This window comes from Oratosquilla oratoria, chromosome 1, assembly GCF_046742065.1.
Source record: "Oratosquilla oratoria isolate Oo_2021 chromosome 1, ASM4674206v1, whole genome shotgun sequence".
Classification (NCBI taxonomy): domain Eukaryota; kingdom Metazoa; phylum Arthropoda; class Malacostraca; order Stomatopoda; family Squillidae; genus Oratosquilla; species Oratosquilla oratoria.
The window spans coordinates 101,521,430-101,541,131 of record NC_134777.1 but is presented as its reverse complement, the minus strand read 5'-3'; the positions used below and the strand labels follow the sequence as shown (position 1 = coordinate 101,541,131).

General features: G+C 38.7%; 1 protein-coding gene across 13 annotated transcripts in view; it reads right to left on the bottom strand.

Moving 5' to 3' along the window:
* Positions 1–562: 562 nt before the first annotated feature.
* Positions 563–19,702, bottom strand: part of LOC143024622 (putative RNA polymerase II subunit B1 CTD phosphatase RPAP2) — a 56,567-nt gene continuing 37,427 nt past the window's right edge. For all 13 annotated transcript variants that reach the window (XM_076183523.1, XM_076183533.1, XM_076183503.1 and 10 more), the window contains 5 exons: positions 18,800–18,923; positions 9,912–10,087; positions 6,338–6,579; positions 1,521–1,676; positions 563–1,306 (listed from right to left, as the gene is read on the bottom strand). In XM_076183523.1, coding sequence (XP_076039638.1) covers positions 706–1,306; positions 1,521–1,676; positions 6,338–6,579; positions 9,912–10,087; positions 18,800–18,923 — 1,299 coding nt within the window. In that variant the 3' untranslated portion in view covers positions 563–705. The remainder of the gene's footprint in view (positions 1,307–1,520; positions 1,677–6,337; positions 6,580–9,911; positions 10,088–18,799; positions 18,924–19,702) is intronic.

Genomic DNA, 19,702 nt, shown 5'->3' with positions numbered 1-19,702 from the left:
GGTCCCTTCAATAGTACTACACTGCACGGGTCAAAAGAATTTCAGTAGGACACAGGTCCAACAGCTGCAGTTGGTTTACATCCTACCCCGCCTCCACTGAAGGGACTTACTGATTCGATAAGAGTATCCCACTGAGCTGTGTCATTTTCTCATCTATTTACAGCCACTTGCCATTCACTCCTATCTTTTGCATGTATCAAATTATATGGTTTAACATCACACACTCCCCCCCTATCAGGAGGCTAGGACGGTGCCCCTCACAGAGGACTTTGTAGCGTGGAATTTAATGAACCATGCCCTTGGTTCAATTTTGCCAGTGGCAGGATTCCAACTGCCCTCACCTCGACCTTCGCCGCAAGTAACCCTATCAGCAGGCTAGGACGGTGCCCTTCACAGAGGGCTTTGTAGCCTGGAATTTAATGAACCATGCCCTTGGTTCAACTTCGCCGGTGGCAGGATTTGAACCGCCCTCACCTCGACCTTCGCCGCAAGTAACAACGCCCTAACCCGCTCAGCCAGCGAGCTTCCTCAAATGTATCAAATAAATACAATATTCACAATAAAAGATCCAATAAATTTAATTTTACATAGCAGCCATGTATACATATAAAATAATATTCATGTCAGAATTTTTTTATGAAAGCAAAGAAAAAAAATTGTATATTTGTACATATATTTTACCTTCTTCCATAAGTTTATAAAGACTTAATCAAGTTCTTCAATGTCTGTGTATTTAAGATGAACAGGTGAATCATCGAGTTCTTCTAAAGGTGGCAAATCAGCGTAGGGATCTTCCTTTAGGTCCCCTTCTTGTAGGCTTATACTCTGCATCATATCAGAGATTGCAATCTGCTTTATTTGTGTCATTTCCTCTACTGTTGTTCTATGTCCTGACAGATCTAGTTCAGTTTGAGTACCCTGTCCATATGTTTTATCCAAAATTATTTCAGTTTTATTTAAGTTTGGTAGTTCCATAGAATTTGCTTCTAACTTCTTTGTACCACAAGTTGAAACTTGCTCACACTTTTTATTTCCAGCACTCACTGAATCCACATCAGTGCTTTTCTGTGTACCTGGTTCATGCACATTATGAGAATTTTCATTCCTTTCCTTAAAATCTTGGTGATCATTATAGTTATCCACCTTATGATACTTAGAAATTATATACTGAATTTCTGTAAGATAGGACAAAATTCTATCTAAGTAGCTGAAGTCCAAACCATAATTCTGCAAAATAACCATAATGCCTCTTGAACTTTCTTCACTTTTCAGATCTTGGTCTACCTTTACATATCTGACAGAAAACCTGAAAAGAAAACAATAATTCACTGACACTACAATCATTACCACTTTATGATTATTTCATTATGTACAAATTCAAATACAAAGTTAAAACTACAAAAAATGAAAAATGTAAAAAACTGAAAATGTGGTATAAATCACAAAATAAGAAAGCATTCAAGTTCAGTATTTTTAAGAAGTGTAATTGACAATTAAAGAAACCTGGGGTTGCAACTAACATTTTCAACATGACTAGAATGACCAAAGTCCATTGGGCTGGAGTCATCATGATGTTGTGTGCAGCCAAGTCAAAGAGGGAGACCAACTCCTTCATCAGGGAATGGATTTCTGAGTAGCTTTCCCTCATGTTAACCACCAACAGAGTGTCACTCAACCTGAGAGGAAAATACATATATATGAATTTGCATATAATTCAATTAGTACATTGCCCCTGGTCTCTCTTGCAGATCAATGAATTAATCCAATGCACCTGTTCTCTCTGGCAGAAGACCCATGGCCTTCAGGTAACCAGTAACAGCCTCCATGCAGGTTGAAAAATCACTCAGGGAAGATACAATGTGTTGCTGTCTAGAGACTGTTAGTATAGGGCACTGTAGTATGAAGAGTTCTATGTCGTGTGTGGTGGTGGTATCTAGGGCAGTTTGAATATGTGGCCAGACCTATTCTGTGTTGCCTATGTCTGGGAGTTGTTTGTGGAATACTGAGTTTAGTGGTCTGTCTTGAAAGCCTCATTTAGTGCTTTGAAGGTCTTTGTCTGCATTTTTTTTTTTTCTTAATGATGTGGTAGGTTGTTATAAATGTTTGAGCAGTATGCTACTGGTGTTTTTTTATTATTATTATTCTGCTGGTGGTGCTTATTAGATGTAGTGTGAATGGTGTGTGGTGTCAAGGGTTCTGGCATTGTCATTGTTGTTCCCTAGACTGTCTGGCTGAGCAGTCCCGTCTACCTGAGGAATGCCACGGCATGAACAGGATATTCCTACAAATCCTTTAGAGATTTTATATTGTGTTGTTGGCGTGCATGACTATGTACAATACAATCTTCCATAATGTGTTGCATAGGATGAGGTGGAGTGTTAAATCCTGGGCCACTGTCTGAAATGCGCTTAGAAAGGCTAGATACTGGCTACATCATAGTCTGACCAGGTAGACTCTGTCCTTTTGGGGGAGAGAGGATTCAGAGGGATGGATATCAGGGGGTCTGGCATGCAGCAATGTATTGTCTTTCAGTTTGTTGATGGAGCTGTGGGGGATATGATTATGGATATGATTCTGAAGACCTGTGTCTGGTAGTTGTGGAAGAAGAGAAGAGAGTATTTGTGTATGATACGAGTATTTGGGTGTTGTTTTGATGTTTCTTGACATGTGTGGGTGTTTTACTATGCAGTGTAATGGGTGTGCTGTGTTTGTGGAGGCTGCAGCAAATGTTTATGTGTCTTTCATGTCAAGCTGATCCTTAACTTTGAGGACTTTGAGGGAGGGAGGTTCTTAGAACCTTTTGGAAGGTGAATTGCCTTCCATAAGAATGTTAGGAACTTCCACTTAAGGTTCTGGTGTTTTTTGCCTTTATGAGGGCCTTTCTTCAGTGGTGCCACTTGTGGAGGTTTGATCCAGCACATTGGCGTCCCTTCAATATTTTGAGTAGTAGTGCATTACATTGTCATTGAAAATGTGAACACATCTGTCTGACATTGCCCTGTTAAGGAATGTCTCCTCTACAATGGCCTGCACTGCCTCCCAAAGGCTGAGGAGCTTCTTAATCTTCTCAGAAGGCAGATTCTTCTTTTCTTCCTCCTCCTCCTCTGTAGCAGGGACCTCATTTTCATCTTCTTGCTTGTTTGGCTCAAGGAGGTTTTGGAGTTCATCTATAGTCAGCTCCACCTTGCACTCATCCAGGAGCTCCTCCACATCACTGGTTAACAACTTCTGGCCCATGGATGTCCCTAGAGACACTATAGCTGGAATAACAAGTTATTCCTGGAAGCCCTCAAAGTCTCAATCAACTACACATTCTGTGGTACTCCCCCAGGTAGGCGTAGCTCCTCCTTGGGGATCGGTGCCATCTGCGTAGAGCTGATGGCCAGGGGTAGTTGCTGCTGATTGGCCCCCAACTCTTGGGGTTGGGGGGTGGTCCCACGACGTAGACGTTGCAGCTGCCCAGGATGTAACACTTCACCCCATACCATACAACACATAATGGAAGACTGCATTATACACAATCATGCACGCAAACAACACAACATACACTCTATAAAGGATTTGTGGGAAAACCCAGTTTCGGCTGTGGCCTTCCTTGGGGAGACGGGACTGCTCGGACAGACAGTCTAGGGAACGACAACAACAACAACAACTACACATTCTGACCAAACCCCTCTCCAGGCACAGTTCAATGTCCTGGTAGTTACAGCAGCAATGATCTGGATGGCATGAAGGATGTTGAAATGATCCTTCCAAAAGTCTCTGAGAGTCAAATCAGTCTCATTCATCACATCAAAGCATATCTGGAACATGTTCTTAGTGTATAGCTTCTTAAAGTTAGAGATGACTTGGTGGTCCATGGGCTGGATAAAGGGGGCAGAAACTTGATCTTAATGAAGTCATTTTCTACCAATAAATCATCTTCTAAATCAGGAGGATGGGCAGGGGCATTTTCCATCACAAGAAGAGCCTTGAGGAGAAGACCTAATCTTCAAGATATGGCTTCACTTGAGGTGTGAACACCTCAGTGACCTACTCAAAAAAAGAATAGCCTTGTAACCTATGGCTTTGTAATTAAGTGCCTCATCACATTCAATTCAGATATCCTGATGCTGTTTTACTTGAATGACCAAGGATTTTGTAGGTGGTAGACCAGTAAAGGCTTAACTTTAGTCTCCACTTGTATTAGCACACAGAAGCAAAGTCAGACAACCCTTCATGGGCTTATGCATGAGGTGGCTTTCGCCTCCTTTTTAATGTATGTCTTTCTGGGCATCTTTTTCTATAAGGTATCTGTGGGAAAACCCAACTCCAGCTATGGTGTTCCTCAGGGAGGTGGGACTGCTCAGCCAGACAGCCTAGGGAATGACAACAACAACCACAACAACTGCGTATACTATAACTAGGTACATATACACACAACACACAAAAATATTAAATGGAGATATGTTAAATGAAGGGGTAAATGTATCTCAAAAAGTTGGCAAAATCCATATCTTGGCTGTGTATGGATGATACCATGATGCATGGAAGGGAGTGGGTGGGGGTAGGGGGAGTTAGGGAGTGGTTATGTGTGAATGGTATTTTGACGCAGCACAAAGGGATTTCTCCGTCTTAATGTTACCACACAATGGGATGGAGAGGGGGGTCGCTGATCAAATGAAATGGTTTTGCTGTGGATGTGCTGTGTCTTGCTGCATGCATTGCTTCTAACCCAGGGTGATGAGCAAAATGAAGGAATGACCCATCATCCAAGAGGACCCAAGATGAGAGGGAGTGAGGGAGGGGGTGAATGGCAGTGGAATGAGTGGGGATGAAATGGGTGGGAGTGTAATTATGCCTTTTCACTTTGGCTACCTCCCTTGTAAGGGGGAAAAAACTCTTGGTATATATATGTATGTATGTATATATGTATATATGTATATATATGTATATATATATATATATATATATATATAAATATATATATATATATACATACACATACAGACGCTCCTCAACTTACGTTTTAGTTACGTTCTGAACGGCCAAACGTAAGCTGAAAATGAACGTAAGTTGTTACTGTACCATACATCCGTAAATTCTATTACCGTATCTTATAAAACACCCCTAAATCATTAATTATACACATAACATTGTAAAATGATAACATTAACTTCAAATAAATTAAATTCAAGCAACATAAATTGAGATGGTGGGAGGAGGGGGAGGAGGAGGAGGAGGAGGAGGAGGAGGAGGAGGAGGAGGAGGAGGAGGAGGAGGCAAGGCACGTTCAGTCTGTCGTTTGTGCCATGTAAACAATGGACGCAGTGTCATGCGTAAGTATCGTTTGAACTACGGAGAGCGCGCTCAACTAAAAAATTCACTCAAAAAAACTTTTTTTACAATTTTTTTTTACAGTCAGTTCAAACATAAAATCGAAAAAACATAAAACAAATGAACATAAGTAGAGGAGCGTCTGTGTATATATACATATATATATATATATATATATATATATATATATATACATATATATATATATATATATATATATATATATATATACACATACATACATATACCAAGGCTTTTTCCCCCTTACAAGGGAGGTAGCCAAAAAGGAAAAGGCATAAAATCATTCCCACCCATTCCATCCCTAAATACACTCCACACCCCTCCACCTTCCCTCTCATCTTAGCACCTCCTGGATGACAGGTCATCCCTGCACCTTGTCCACTGCCCTGGGTCAGAAGCAGTGTCACAAGACACAGCACATCCACAGCAAGGCTGCTTCATTAAATTGGAGACCACCCCTCTCCATCCCCCCCATGCATAAAAGAGAAGACGGGGAAAAATCCCTTCGGGCTGCGTCAAAAATTGCTCACACATGCTACCTCACCCCCCATCCCCCTGCCCATTCCACCTCATGCATCACATCATCATCCATATACAACCATTCTCCATTCACCCCTGTCTTCTGTCCTCTCCCGTCCTTCCTCAACAGACATTACCCTCTTCCCCAAAGCCCCCTTCACCCCATCCATCCACCTCATCCTAGGATGTCCCTTCATGTTCACTCCCTCTACATCTGCCTTCCATACCTCTTTTACTAGTCTTTCTTCACTCATTCTTTCCATGTGTCCAAACCATCCTAATACTCTTTCATCAACCCTATCTCCCAACCCCCTTTCCACCCCTGTATGTGTGTGTGTATATATATATATATATATATATATAACATTTCAAGTCAAAATAAAATCTGCTTGCTTATATTCTAATTAATTATACATTTTACTTTCCACTGTTTCTTCATGCTAATTCTGTGCTACAAAGGAAAGAAAAGAATTACTCTTACACAGTGTCTATTTTCTCCATCACAACAGTTCTCCTCCATGCCATTTGTGAGTAAGAATCAATCAAAGGAAGAGCAGGACTGTCCATTTCATCTACTATATCCCTTTTGTGCAGCTTCTTACTTCTTACTGTGTGTTGTTTATCAGTATTGCCTTCTCCCTCTTCAGGAATTGTTTCCAGTTGTTTCTCTTCTTCTGGGTCTGAATCTTCAAGTTCCTCCTGACCAGAATAAAAAGCTCTCACCTGAATGAGACAAAATTATTATTACTAATTGTTGTACCAGCAAAATGTCAACAACTAATATCAATTTAGATTTGGTTTAATGTCACAAACTCCCCCTATCAGGAGGTTAGGACAGTGCCCCTACCAGAGGACTTTGTATTGTGGAATTGGTCCAACTCACTGGTGGGATGGTTAGAACTACCGTCACCTCGACCTCCGTTACAAGTAGTTATGCTCTAACCTGCTCAGTCAATAAGCATCCTCTAAATAACCTATAGGTTCTACTCTAATTTTCTAATTTCCTACAGAAAGACCAACACAGGGTAATCAAAAGATAATCTTTTGTCTGGAAATCAGTTCTCAGGGTTATTTCACAATCGAGTTAAATGAACACATTATCGCATCAACTATATGTGAACAACCAAATTCAAACAAATGGAGAGCCAACGTGGTGACAAAACTTCTTAATGAAGGTAAGGCTTACACCAACCATATGACTAAGAACCTGGTGGAAGCACAAAAGATGGGACCTTCATATGGTGACGGCTGCTTTGAGAAAATGACTACACCTGTGATAGAAGTGCTGTTTAAGGAATTCAGGGGCATGGGAATCTATGATGCCCAGACTATGTACCTACAAAGGCTCATAACTTCAGTCCCGATACAACAGCACAGGAAACCTGCAGAAGAAAGCAAATGCTCCCAAACAATTCTTTATGGTATGATGTATGGTGACAAGGTGTAGCGTCTGCAAAAAAGGCTTTTTTTCAATTTCTAGATTGAGAAAAGAGTGTGTATGGCTAAACATAAACTGACAATGGAGAAGACTACTGTGCCTGACCAGTATGGAAAAAATCCTACTACAAACAAAATTGTGGTAGAAAAAGCTGACCTTGTATTTACACACATTAACCACTTCAGTACAACGATGCCTATGAAGGCATCATGCAGCACAGTGGGTACATGAGGATACTGGCAACAGCATCTTGATTATACATATTTTTGTAGTTGTACATGAGTTACTCCAGATTTTATGAACTGTTTTGATCATGTTTTCAGTTTATTATTACTCAAAATAAAAGAGAATGAGTAATACAACAGTGACTTTATATTTTATGATGTGAATAGTGTGATGCAAATTACCTATAGCAGCAGATGCTGCATGCAAGAATTTGAATAGTACTGAAGTGGTTAAGATGTTGCCATGCCTGAGTTCCCACTATTTTTGTGCAAAATCTTGTAACCACAGGTACATGGATTCGAATCTCAGTGTTGTCAAGCTCTATGACATGTATGTGAAGTTTGTAAAAGACGAACATAAAAACACTGATCAACTTTCACTTAATTACTACAGTAGTGTTCAGGAATAGGCTTAACAATGGGTTCTTGCCTCTAGTTATTGACACATGCAACACCTGTGATTTGTTGACAGCTAACATTCGAAATTATAGACAAATGGGTTGTAGATAGGCTCAGTTGGATGCAATGTGAACTTAATGTACAAAAGGTGGCTCCCCTTGACAGTTTTATTAGTGACAACAGTGAAGACATTATGGCCTTATGCTTTGATTTGCAACAAATACTGCTGACACCAAAGTTCAGTACCAGTGTAGTTTTTTACAAAAGGAAACTATGTACATACTACTTTTGTGTTTTTAACATCAAGACTCAGAAATCTACTATGCACATGTGGGGTAAAATTACAGCAGTTCAACCAAGATAATGAGCTATGTTGACCATTACAACAAGGTTAATCATGATAACAACCAGATAAAGCTTCTATTTTCTGATAAATGTGCTAAACAAAATAAGAATATAAATGCCATCCTGGGGTGCCTAAATCTCTTGCACAGCAAGAGGTTTTACAGAGTAAAACATTACTTCTTAGTCCTGGGCCACTCTTATATGCTTTGTGGTAAGCATTTTGGAGATATATAAGTGAGGCTAAGGAGGGAGAGCATGATCCACAGCAAAGCTGAGTATATTGAACTTATTACACATGCTATTATGGGTGGCTTTGCTGTAGTTGACATGACCCAAAATGACATTTTTAACTTTGGTCTGCTCCAGGCATACATCACAAAATGGAGAGCAAAGACTTTAAACTTGAGAGATGCCTGGGCCATTTTGTATGACAGCAGGTACATGAGGGGCTATGCCATCAAGACCAGTTATGACATGGCAGACACTACAGACCAGCATCAAGGACGACTCATGAAAGGCACAAGGAAGTTCTCATGCAAGTTCTTTGACCTGTCTGCTGTCTCCCTGCCTCCTAAGTATACCTCCCCCATACCTCTGTTGACTGAGAAGCTACAAAATCTCAAGACTCTCCTCATGTACATTGCCCCAATTGAGGGTGCCCAGTACTTGAAGGACATCAGCAGGCAAGAAGCAGGCAACCTTTCTGATATCCCTGACAAAGAATTAGACACAGCTGGAGTGGATAACATGGATTCCCTAGAAACACTCAGACTATGAGTAGCCAACATGTTCCTTCCTCATTCATAACTTTCGAAGTAGAGAGTATTTGGTAGAGTTGGTGAGTACTGCACTGCTCCTTCCTGCTGACCTTCAGTCTCAGTCTTAGTCTCAGTCTCAGTCTCAGTCTCAGTCTCTCTCTCAGTCTCTCTCTCTCTCTCTCTCTCTCTCTCTCTCTCTCTCTCTCTCTCTCTCTCTCTCTCTCTCTCTCCTACCCTTCTATGCCTAATGTAATTTATCATTATGACATTATGGTATAATTCAGATTATTGGTGAACAACATTTTTCATTATTATTTACCATTATCATAATGAATGATTATCATGTGTATGCTACTATTACTACTAGAATATGAAAAAAAAATTGAGCAGTAGAAGACATGATTTTGTAAAATAACAGATCTACAAACCACTGACATTTTATGCTGTAGCAAATGCTTAAAGCACAAGTATTATAGAGATAAATTCCTTTTAAAATGGTGTAAACTAGATGAAATTCATATGGTTGGATTTGGAGATCTTGTTGTTTGAAAACTTGAAATGTTTTCTCAGATTTTTAAAAAGGGGCACTTATGACTTATAACGGTGTGTGCCTCATATCAGTTACCCATTCGTCTTTCAATCCCCTTCTTATACTCTAAATGTAACACTGAAAAAGCTCTAAATTTCAATGTGGCTGGGATCGTATGTATTTCTGCACAATATGTGTGCTAGATTCTAGCCTAACAATGAAAGCTCACTCATTCATTTTACATGAAGTTTCCCTCATGGTCTCCTTCTCCTGAACACATTCCTATAGCATGTACACTTTCATTCTTTCTAAGAAGAGCAGAAAAGGCATTTTCTCAAACAAGTAAGCTCTAAGCTGATCACCTTCAACTTCTGATTCTTTGCATCTTTTGCAAGCTGCTCAAGATCAGGCATGGTCTCTGTAGGGTTCTCATTTCTGGAATCTTGCTGTATATCCAAAATATCTTCTCGATCTTCTCTATCCAGTCTGCGGCAGAGGGCAATGTATTTGGCTTTTGCTTCCATACCCAAACGGAGTCCTGGGAACAAAATGTATTCTTCAGATATTTAAAATATGCTACTATAATTACATTCATAGAAATCATTGCACTATTTTCATACTTCATCAATTATAGCATACTTTTTCCATCTGCATGAACATAAGTTTTGAAAACACACTACAAATTTACATAACCACTGAGCAGATACAGAAAATATGATAAGAAAAAAAAATCAGGGTACATAATTACAGTATCCATTTATTTTTACAACTGCACTCAGTAACTAGAATTATGGCTGACACAAAACAAAATATCAGCATCCCCTCAAAGGTTCTCAGTAACACTGCTCACCCTTGACTACCACAAACCAAATTGGAGTATTTCATCACCAATAACCAGCACTTTTATCCTTAGGGACATTATCATTGCCAAAGTGATGGAGTTGTGGTGAAAAAAAGAGATATTTTATGAGGGCAACAGAAAGGTGTAATAGAAGTTGAATGTGACAGCATTCTTCTTTAAACAGGGAATAGTCAATAATAAGAAAATGCTACATGACTAGTTTATAGGAGTGTCACTATCAATTCTGTTAACCTTAGGTCTCTATTGCAGAGACCCATAGCCTCCCATGTAACTGGCAACTACCAGTGGATTGACCCATAAGTCTGTCAAGGAAGAAATACTGTGTTGTTGTCTGGGTAAGGCTAGAATAAGGCAGTGCAGGATAAGGTGTTTGGTCTCTTATATGTGGTGACTACATGTGAAACAATTTGCTTCTGTGGACAGGCCTATTCTGTGGCAGTGGGTCCCCTTGATATTGTTTTATAACTGGATGTTTGTATAGTATGTTACTGTTTTTTCTGTTAGTTGGGCTTGTGTTGTGGTGAGATTGATGGATGGAATTGAGGGCTCTTACAAATAACTGTGTTCCTGTCGTTCTAATTTGCTGATCTATGGGGATGATGATTTTGCTTTATATGTGCAGATGTATTAGGGTGGTTTCATGCATCCTGTTATCATTCATAGTGCTTTAATTTGGGTAGTCATTAGAGTATCTAGATTTGTTTTCTTGATTGTAAGAAACCATACTAGGGAGGCATATTTGAGTGTGCTTCTTATGTACTGTTTGTAAACTGTGAATAGAGTTTCTTTCAGCTAATCAAAAACCATGCTTGTTACTGATCTTAGTATGTTTATTTTATCATTGATTTTCATTATTAGGTCCTTGATGTGCAGACTGAAGAACATGTACATATCAAAAGAAAGTCCAGGGTTTTAGGGCTTTTGTTCAATGTAAAGAATTGACCATTCAATTTTATTGTTAAATGTTTCTTTAATTTGTGATTGCTTGGGGTGAGCAATGTCTGATTTCTATAATGAGGCTTCCATTCTGTTTTGCCTTAGTGACAGTTCTAATTTGCCTAAGTATATTTGGATGTTCTTGACAGCTGATTTGAAAATGCTATCCTGGATTATTATTGTCAGGTCATCTGCATAGGTGTTTTACTCTTGATTTGGTATTGAGAGGTTACTAAGAAGAATGCAAAGCAGGTTGTTGTTGTTGTTGGTGTTGGTGTTGGTGTTGGTGTTGATGTTGGTGTTGTTATTGTCATCACTTCCTAGACTGTCTGGCTGAGCCTTAAGGCTTACCACATCATCATCCAGTTTGCTCCAAAACAGCAACACTTCCACCATGATGGAATGAAAAGCAGGTTAGTGTAATCTGTTTCCAAAGCCATGGGACATTTTGTTCAGATGCATTATGATTCACCCTGCATAATTTTATCTCCTTCCTTGTTTCTTGATTTTATGCTAAAGGTTCCAACTATATTTTCAATTTCCTGTCTTTCCTCTCCTACATGTCCATTAAATTCAATCTCCCATTATAATTACATTTTCATACATTTTTACATCGCCTGTTGTTTGAAGTGTTCTATAGCAATTTTTTTTCTTTCTTTTTTTGTGAAACAAGTGTGAAACAATAGAGAGGAGATCAAAGGGAGAACTATGAGAAAAAATAAGTTAACCTCTTCCATACGATGATGCCTTTGTGGGTGTCATGGGGCGTTTGTGTCGGCATCTTGATTATATTTACTTTGTAGTTGTTTTGGAAGGAAATCAAGAGATGAAGAGGTGAATCAAGTTGAGAAGAAAAGGTAAAGGGTGCAGATGGAGAGATGATAATGGAAGAGACAGCAGTAAGAGGAAGATGGGTAGAGTATTTTAGGGAGTTGCTAAGTGTGAAGGAGGATAGGTAGTTGCAGTGGGAAACACTAAGAAAATGATAGTGAAAAATGAGGAAAATGGAGGAGAAATAAGGAAAGATGAGGTGAAAGCAGCTATTAACCACTTTACCTCTGACCCAGGGCAGTAGGAGAGATGCAGAGATGACCCGTTATCCAGGAGGAGCCATGAAAAGAGGGAGGGAGGGATGGTGAATGGGAGTGGAGTATGTGGGGATGAAATGGGTGGGAGTGGATTTATGCCTTTGACTTTGGCTTCCTCCCTTGTATGTGGGAAAAAAGCCATTGGTATATGTATATATGTATGTGTAGTTGTAGCTGAGTTACCCCTGTGTTCTGTGAACTGGCTTGATCACGTTTTCTGTGTTTATTATTACTCAGGGTGAAAGAGAATGAGTAATACAGCAGTGACTTTATATTCTATTATGCAAGTAGTGTGATACATCATTGAATCATTGTATGTTAGGCATCCGATGCTGCGCATGAGAATTTGAATCGTATTAAAGAGGTTGAGGCCTAAGCCAGGATGTGGAAGGTACCAGAAAATTGCTTTACAATCTAGTTATTCAGTTAAGGATGAAAATCCTAAAAATAATTTAACCAAGATGGAAAATATAGCAAAAAGATAAGAACATAAAAATGGAGGAGACTGCAAGAGATCATAAGGCCTACACTGGGCAGTTCCATGTAATGAAGAAAGTATCTTTAAAAACCTATGAAATGCAGGACCAGATGAAGATAATAATGAAAACATCCAATTTACTAAAAACTAAGGGTGCTATCACAAGAGTAGAAGTCAGACAAACAATAAAAGAAACGAAAAATGGCAAAGCACCCGGGGACACTATCCATCATTACCAACATGGAATTGCCCTGGCTACAGATCCAAACTGTCCTATATGCAACCACTGGAAAGAAGATACAGAACACCTCATACAAAGGATTACAAAGGCGGAGCATGCCGACAGGAGACCTTTTGATCCATATCTAGGTCGGATGCAAAAAAAAAATCATATTAATAATAAAATAATAAATGAAAACTATGATAATGTAAATAACAAATAAAATAAATAAATAAATGCATAGGTATAGTTAAATAATAAACAAACAGGTAAATAGTAAATAATAAATTGACATCTAATAATAAATAAAAATCAGACAGACAAATGATAACAAAACAAAAACAAATAATATAAGATAAATTATAATCATTACAGCATCTTACTTAGGTATTTATCTAAATGATTCTTAAAGCTTCGAACTGAACTACATTGCACTACCTGTGCAGGAAGTTTATTCCATTCATTAACTACACGGTTGGCAAAGTTGTTTCTACCTACTTCCAAATTGAATCTATTTCCGGAGAGTTTAAGACCATTGTTTCTTGTCTGATTCTCATTCAATGTGAAAATTTGGTCACTTTTGATGATGTCAATTCCCTTTAGAATTTTAAAGACCTGTATCAAGTCACCTCTGAGTCTACGCTTTTTTAGGGAAAACAGATTCATATGTTTTAGTCGATTTTCGTATGATTTATTTTTGATATTTGGAATCAGTTTTGTGGCTCGCCGTTGTACTCTTTCCAATCTGTCAATGTCTTTAATGAGATTCGGTGACCATACGGAAACAGCATATTCCAAATGTGGACGAACTAAAGATTTATATAGCTTGTTAATGAGTGATGGACTTTTGAAATCAAAAGATCGCACAATCAGTCCTAGAATCTTATTTGCTTTCTCAGAGGCTGAAATACACTGCTTGGATGATTTGAGGTCGTTACTGATAATTACGCCGAGATCTTTTTCACTATCCACTTTTGTTAACGAATTTCCAAATAACTTGTAATCGTACTTAGTGTTATTTTTACCTATGTGCATTACCTTGCATTTACTTGTGTTAAATTTCATTAGCCACTTTTCAGACCATTGCTGTAATTTATCTAAATCTTCTTGAATATCTAATTGGTTTGAGTGATCATTTGCCACTCCGCACAGTTTTGTATCATCAGCAAATTTGGAAACAGTAGATTTTAGTCCATGGTCTATATCATTTATATATACAGTCGTACCTCGGTACTCGACCGCCTCTATACTCGACCAAATCGGTGCTCGACCAAAAAATTCGAGTAGAAAATGCATCGGACCTCGAACAGATTTTCGGTACTCGACTAGCTCGAACAGTGGGTAAGCGTCAGTTCGACTCAGACCGCCAGCGGAGTAAGACGTACGCAGTTTGTTCGAGTATTTCTTCCCAGATTTAAACTTTTTCGTGTTGCTCTAGCCCTTAATAATGGGTCCAAAGAAAGACAGTGATAAGGGGAAAATTGGTTTCGGTGTTCGAACAAATCGGTGCTCGACCACCACCTCAGAACGGATTATGGTCGAGTACCGAGGTACGACTGTACTATGAATGGAAGTGGCCCAAGAACGGAACCCTGAGGAACTCCACTTGCAACATTTTTCCATCCAGAAGTTTTTCCATTTAAAACAACTCTCTGTTTTCGATCATTCAACCAATTACTAGTCCAACCTAATAGGCTACCACTTATTCCATGCAAAGCTAATTTAGTAAGTAGTCTTTCGTGTGGGACGGTATCAAAAGCTTTTGCAAAGTCTAAATATACTAAATCTATATTGTTTCTTTTGTCATAATTCGAGATAACTGTGTTGTAGAATTCGAGTAAGTTAGTCACGCAAGAACGTTTCCGTCTGAAACCATGCTGGCTATCATTTATCAAACGGTTACTTTCTAAATGATGTTCCATAGCATCTCTGATGATAGTTTCCATTATTTTTCCTACGATCGAAGTCAAACTTATAGGCCTATAGTTATTTGGTTTCTTTTTGTCACCTTTTTTGAATATGGGAGTAACGTTAGCTAGCTTCCATTCTCTTGGGACATCTCCGGATATGATGGATTTCTTGAAAATAATTTCTAATGGAACAACAATCTCATTTTTCATTTCCTTTAAGATTCTTGGATGCCAACCATCAGGCCCTGGTGTTTTATTAACTTTGAGTTTGTCTATACACCTTTTAATTTTTTCTTTTGTTATATTTACCGTACCGAGTAAGTTTACCCTAGACTTTTCACAGGTTTCAGTTTGGAATTCATCTTGAGGTGTTTCGTTTAAGAATACCGAGCTAAAATAATTGTTTAAGATATTACACATTCCTTCATTTGAATATTCAAGTTGACCGTCAGCAGATAATAGTGGACCAATGTGATTCCTAACAACCTTTTTATCTCTAATGTAACTATAGAATTCTTTGGGATTCTCTTTGGATTTCTCAGCGATGTTCATTTCGTATTGTCGTTTTCTTTTTCTTATTGTCTTTTTTAAATCTCTCTGTATTGATACATAAGTTTCATTAGATGCACCCGAGCACTTATATTTCTTATAAGCCTGTCTCTTTTTAGCAATACTTTTTTCAGTTTCTTTGTCGAGCCACTTTGGGCGAGCCTGATTTGGGGGACGTCTGTCCTTAAAAGGAATGTAAGTTTGAATCATCTTAGTGAGCGTATTTTGAAATATTTCCCACATCTGATCTACAGGTCTTTCGTTTAATTTTGCCTCCCAATCTGTAAGCTGAAGCTCCTGACGTAGTTCTATGAACTGAGCTTTACTGAAATCGGGTATTTTAGAAACACAAGTATCTATTCTAAAATTGTTTAGGAGTTTGAATCTAACTAGGTTGTGATCGCTATTTGCAACAGATTCACCGACTTCTACATCAGTTACCATGCTTTCGCGGCTAGTGATCAAAAGATCGAGTAAGTTTCCATATCTTGTGGGCTCTTTTACAAGCTGAATTAAGTAATTGTCACCAAGAAAATCAAACAAGCGACTACCTATATGGCCATGTTCAAGGGTCATCCAATCAATGTCAGTAAAATTGAAATCACCCATTATCAATAAATCCCGGTTGCAGAAACTAGACAGTTCTTGAAATAACAGTTTGTCGTCTGCTAATGATAATGTCTTTGGCCTATATATTACACCTATATTCATTTTTTGTCCATTTGTTTGGGTTAACTCAACCCACAAACTATCATATGCATCCTGTTTCACTTTCTCTAAAACACAAGCATGAACATTGTTTTTAACGTACAATAGAACACCCCCACCTTTCTTGTGGTTTCTATCCTGATGAAAGTGTTTAAATCCCGCAATATTAAATTCAGCTTCGAACTCTGTACCATTTAACCATGTCTCAGTTATTCCTATCATATCAAGATTTTTGCTTTTGACTACTATGCCCCATACAATTCCCAGACAACAACATATCTCTTCTCTGTGTGACTTATGGTCCTGGCTAGAGTCTATTGCTGGTATCTTGGAGGCTGTGGGTCTTACAAGAGAAATCAGGGGAAACAAATTGATTGATTGATCACCTTTCCTAAACTCCATTGTTCCTCCTCAATAACACCTGTTCCCCTCCTAATCCTTTAAATTAACATCCTACAATAAGCTTTTCCAACTACACTCAACAGACTGATCCCTTTAAAACTGCTATAATAATATTTATCCCATTTTCCTTTGTAATGCAGAACTATACAAGTACTCCTCCTCCAGTCCTCAAACACATTCCCTTCCCTTAGACACACATTAAACCTCAATAGCCAATCCAATGTAGCAGTATCTCCTTTTGTCAGGCACTCCACATGACATCCACCCAACCCAGATACCTTACCAGCTTTCATTAATTTTAATGCTCTTCATATCTTATGTTTTTCTATTGCACTATAATTTTCCTCTACCATCAGTCCTTTTCCTAGCACCTTCCACTGCTACAATCATTCCTTCCCTAATCCCTTTACATTCAGCAATTCTCTGAAATATTCTACCCATCTTCCCCTTACTGCCTTTACTTCCATTAATGTCTCTCCATCTGCTACCTTTACCTTTTCCTATCTACCTGATACCCCCTCACTCTCTCTGCTTCTTTCTAAAACATCCTTTTATTCTTTTTAAAATTCTCTGTTAAACTCCCACCCGATTTGACAAATGCCATGCTCTTTGCCTTCCTCACTTTGCATTTGCTTTTCCACTCTTCTTGTACCTTAATATGGACCAAAAGGTCTCCTGTCAGCATGCTCTGCCTTTATACGCTTCCTTTGTTCTACTTTGCAACTAATCTTCATTCACTTGCTTCTTCTCAGCTACTAACACCTTCACCTCTTCATCCTACTGTTCTCTACCTCTCCTGTTCCCTCCTTTCTTCCCTGTCCCATTTATCATCTTTGAACATTCAATCTCTTCCTCCTTCAAACATACTTATTCTTCTTCTACACCTGCTTTTCCCCTATCCCTCAACACCTCCCACACTTCTATCAGTTTCTCCTGGTATTTCCATTCTCATCTTACACTGCCCCATTCTATCACCTACACAATAAAATAAAAAAAAATTCCATGAATGACTGAAAGCCCTGTCTGGTGGCCCACTGTCAGTTACTAGGGAACCACAGGTCACCCGCACGAACCCTGGGGCAGTGGACTGATTGATCTTCTGTAACATCACCATTTGCAGGCTCCACATACTGATGTCACCACACAAAATGATATACACATGATAAGAGAAAATTCAAAACAGTGACTAATATGTTTCTAGATAATCCTGATGAAATATATGAAGAACAACTGAATATTCTGGGACTGGCAATGATAGAGGAAAGGAGAGTAATTTAACAGCAGTGTTTTGAGCCATTGAGAAGCGAGTGTGGATATACTTGACAGAGAAGACCTCTTGGTGATGGATTTGACCAAATTCCACGAGATGAAATTAAAAAAAAGACAAAAAAATTTAAATACATTGTTTTCTTTTTTTGCAGAGGATTATCGATTCATGGAATAGTTTAGATGAACTAAGGTCAGATTTGACCAATAGGAATGCAGACATCTTGTATAATTCTTAGTGATAGAATAATAATAAAAAAAAAAAAAAATCCATGAGATGAAGTTAAAAAGAAATATTTTTTAAATACATACATATATACATACATATACCAAGGCTTTTTCCCCCTTACAAGGGGGGTAGCCACAAAGAAAAAGGCATAAAATCATTCCCACCCATTCCATCCCTGAATACACTCCACACCCCTCCACCCTCCCTCTTATCTTAGCACCTCCTGAATGACGGGTCATCCCTGCACCTTGTCCACTGCCCTGGGTCAGAAGCAGTGTTGCAAGACACAGCACATCCACAGCAAGGCCGCTTCATTAAATCGGCGACCCCCCGATTTTTAAATACATTATAAAATACACTTTTTTGAATAGGATCATTGATTCACATTGATTAATGGAATAGTCTATATGATTTAAGGTCAGATTTAACCAATGGGAATGCACAGATAGGGGTTTATAAGCCTAACTCTTTATCTTGTATAATACAACTAAGTAAATACATAAATGAAAAAAACTACCTTCTATAACAGAACTATGTAATCAAAACACACTCATACTAATTGACAACTCCACCCTCCTTAAAAGGTAAACTGTTGGCAATACCTGCTGTAGAGTCATAATCTTCCCACTGCCGACCAAATGCTTCAAGCATTCCTCGCACATAGAGATCACCAAGGATGAAACGCAGGGATTCAAAGTTCATCCATTCTCGGAGGTAAATTTCAACCTGGGGAAAGATATATTGAACCTATTCATGCATGGAAGAAAATGAAACAACAGAGGTCATCAATCAATCTGTTGCCCTTGTTCTATTTTACAGAACCCTGCATGGGATATTGACTCCATAAGTTTTATGCAGTTAATATTCTAGGAACTCAGGTGACATTCATATGGACTAGTCATGCAGTATTCTTTTATGGCTAGAGGTTAGTCTCCTCAGTTTTAGGATGGTTTCAGGAGGATTTTAGTGAAATACAGAGGCTAATCTCTCCACTCATAGATTGGTTTCCAGAGGAGTTTAGTGAAATATAGAACTTGGAAGTCTACAAGTATATGATGGTATTGGTTGAGGTAGGATGAAAAACAATGGTAAACTTTTATGAGTTTATTTCCCAATGTTTAGGACCAGTCCTTCAGAGAAGTGTGGGATTTGAACCCACAACTAAGTGAATGCAAGCCCAGCACACTTCCCATTACTCCACCAACCAATACAAGCACAAAATTCCATATTTCCTATCCTTATTTCACATTCACCCACATTATCCTCAAAGACACTTCCCTCCACTCCACCATACACTTTCCTATTTCATCACTTAACAGCAGAGCCATTTCTTCCTTCCCTTGCCTATTAATCACTCCTGAATCCATCCCCATCACATTACCAACCTTAAATTCATCCCTCCCCTTCATTTGATTTCACTTGACACTAACTCATTCATCTTCCTTCTAACAAACAAATCACCAATTTCTTACTTTTTACTTTAATCTGTACCACAATAAAGCGCA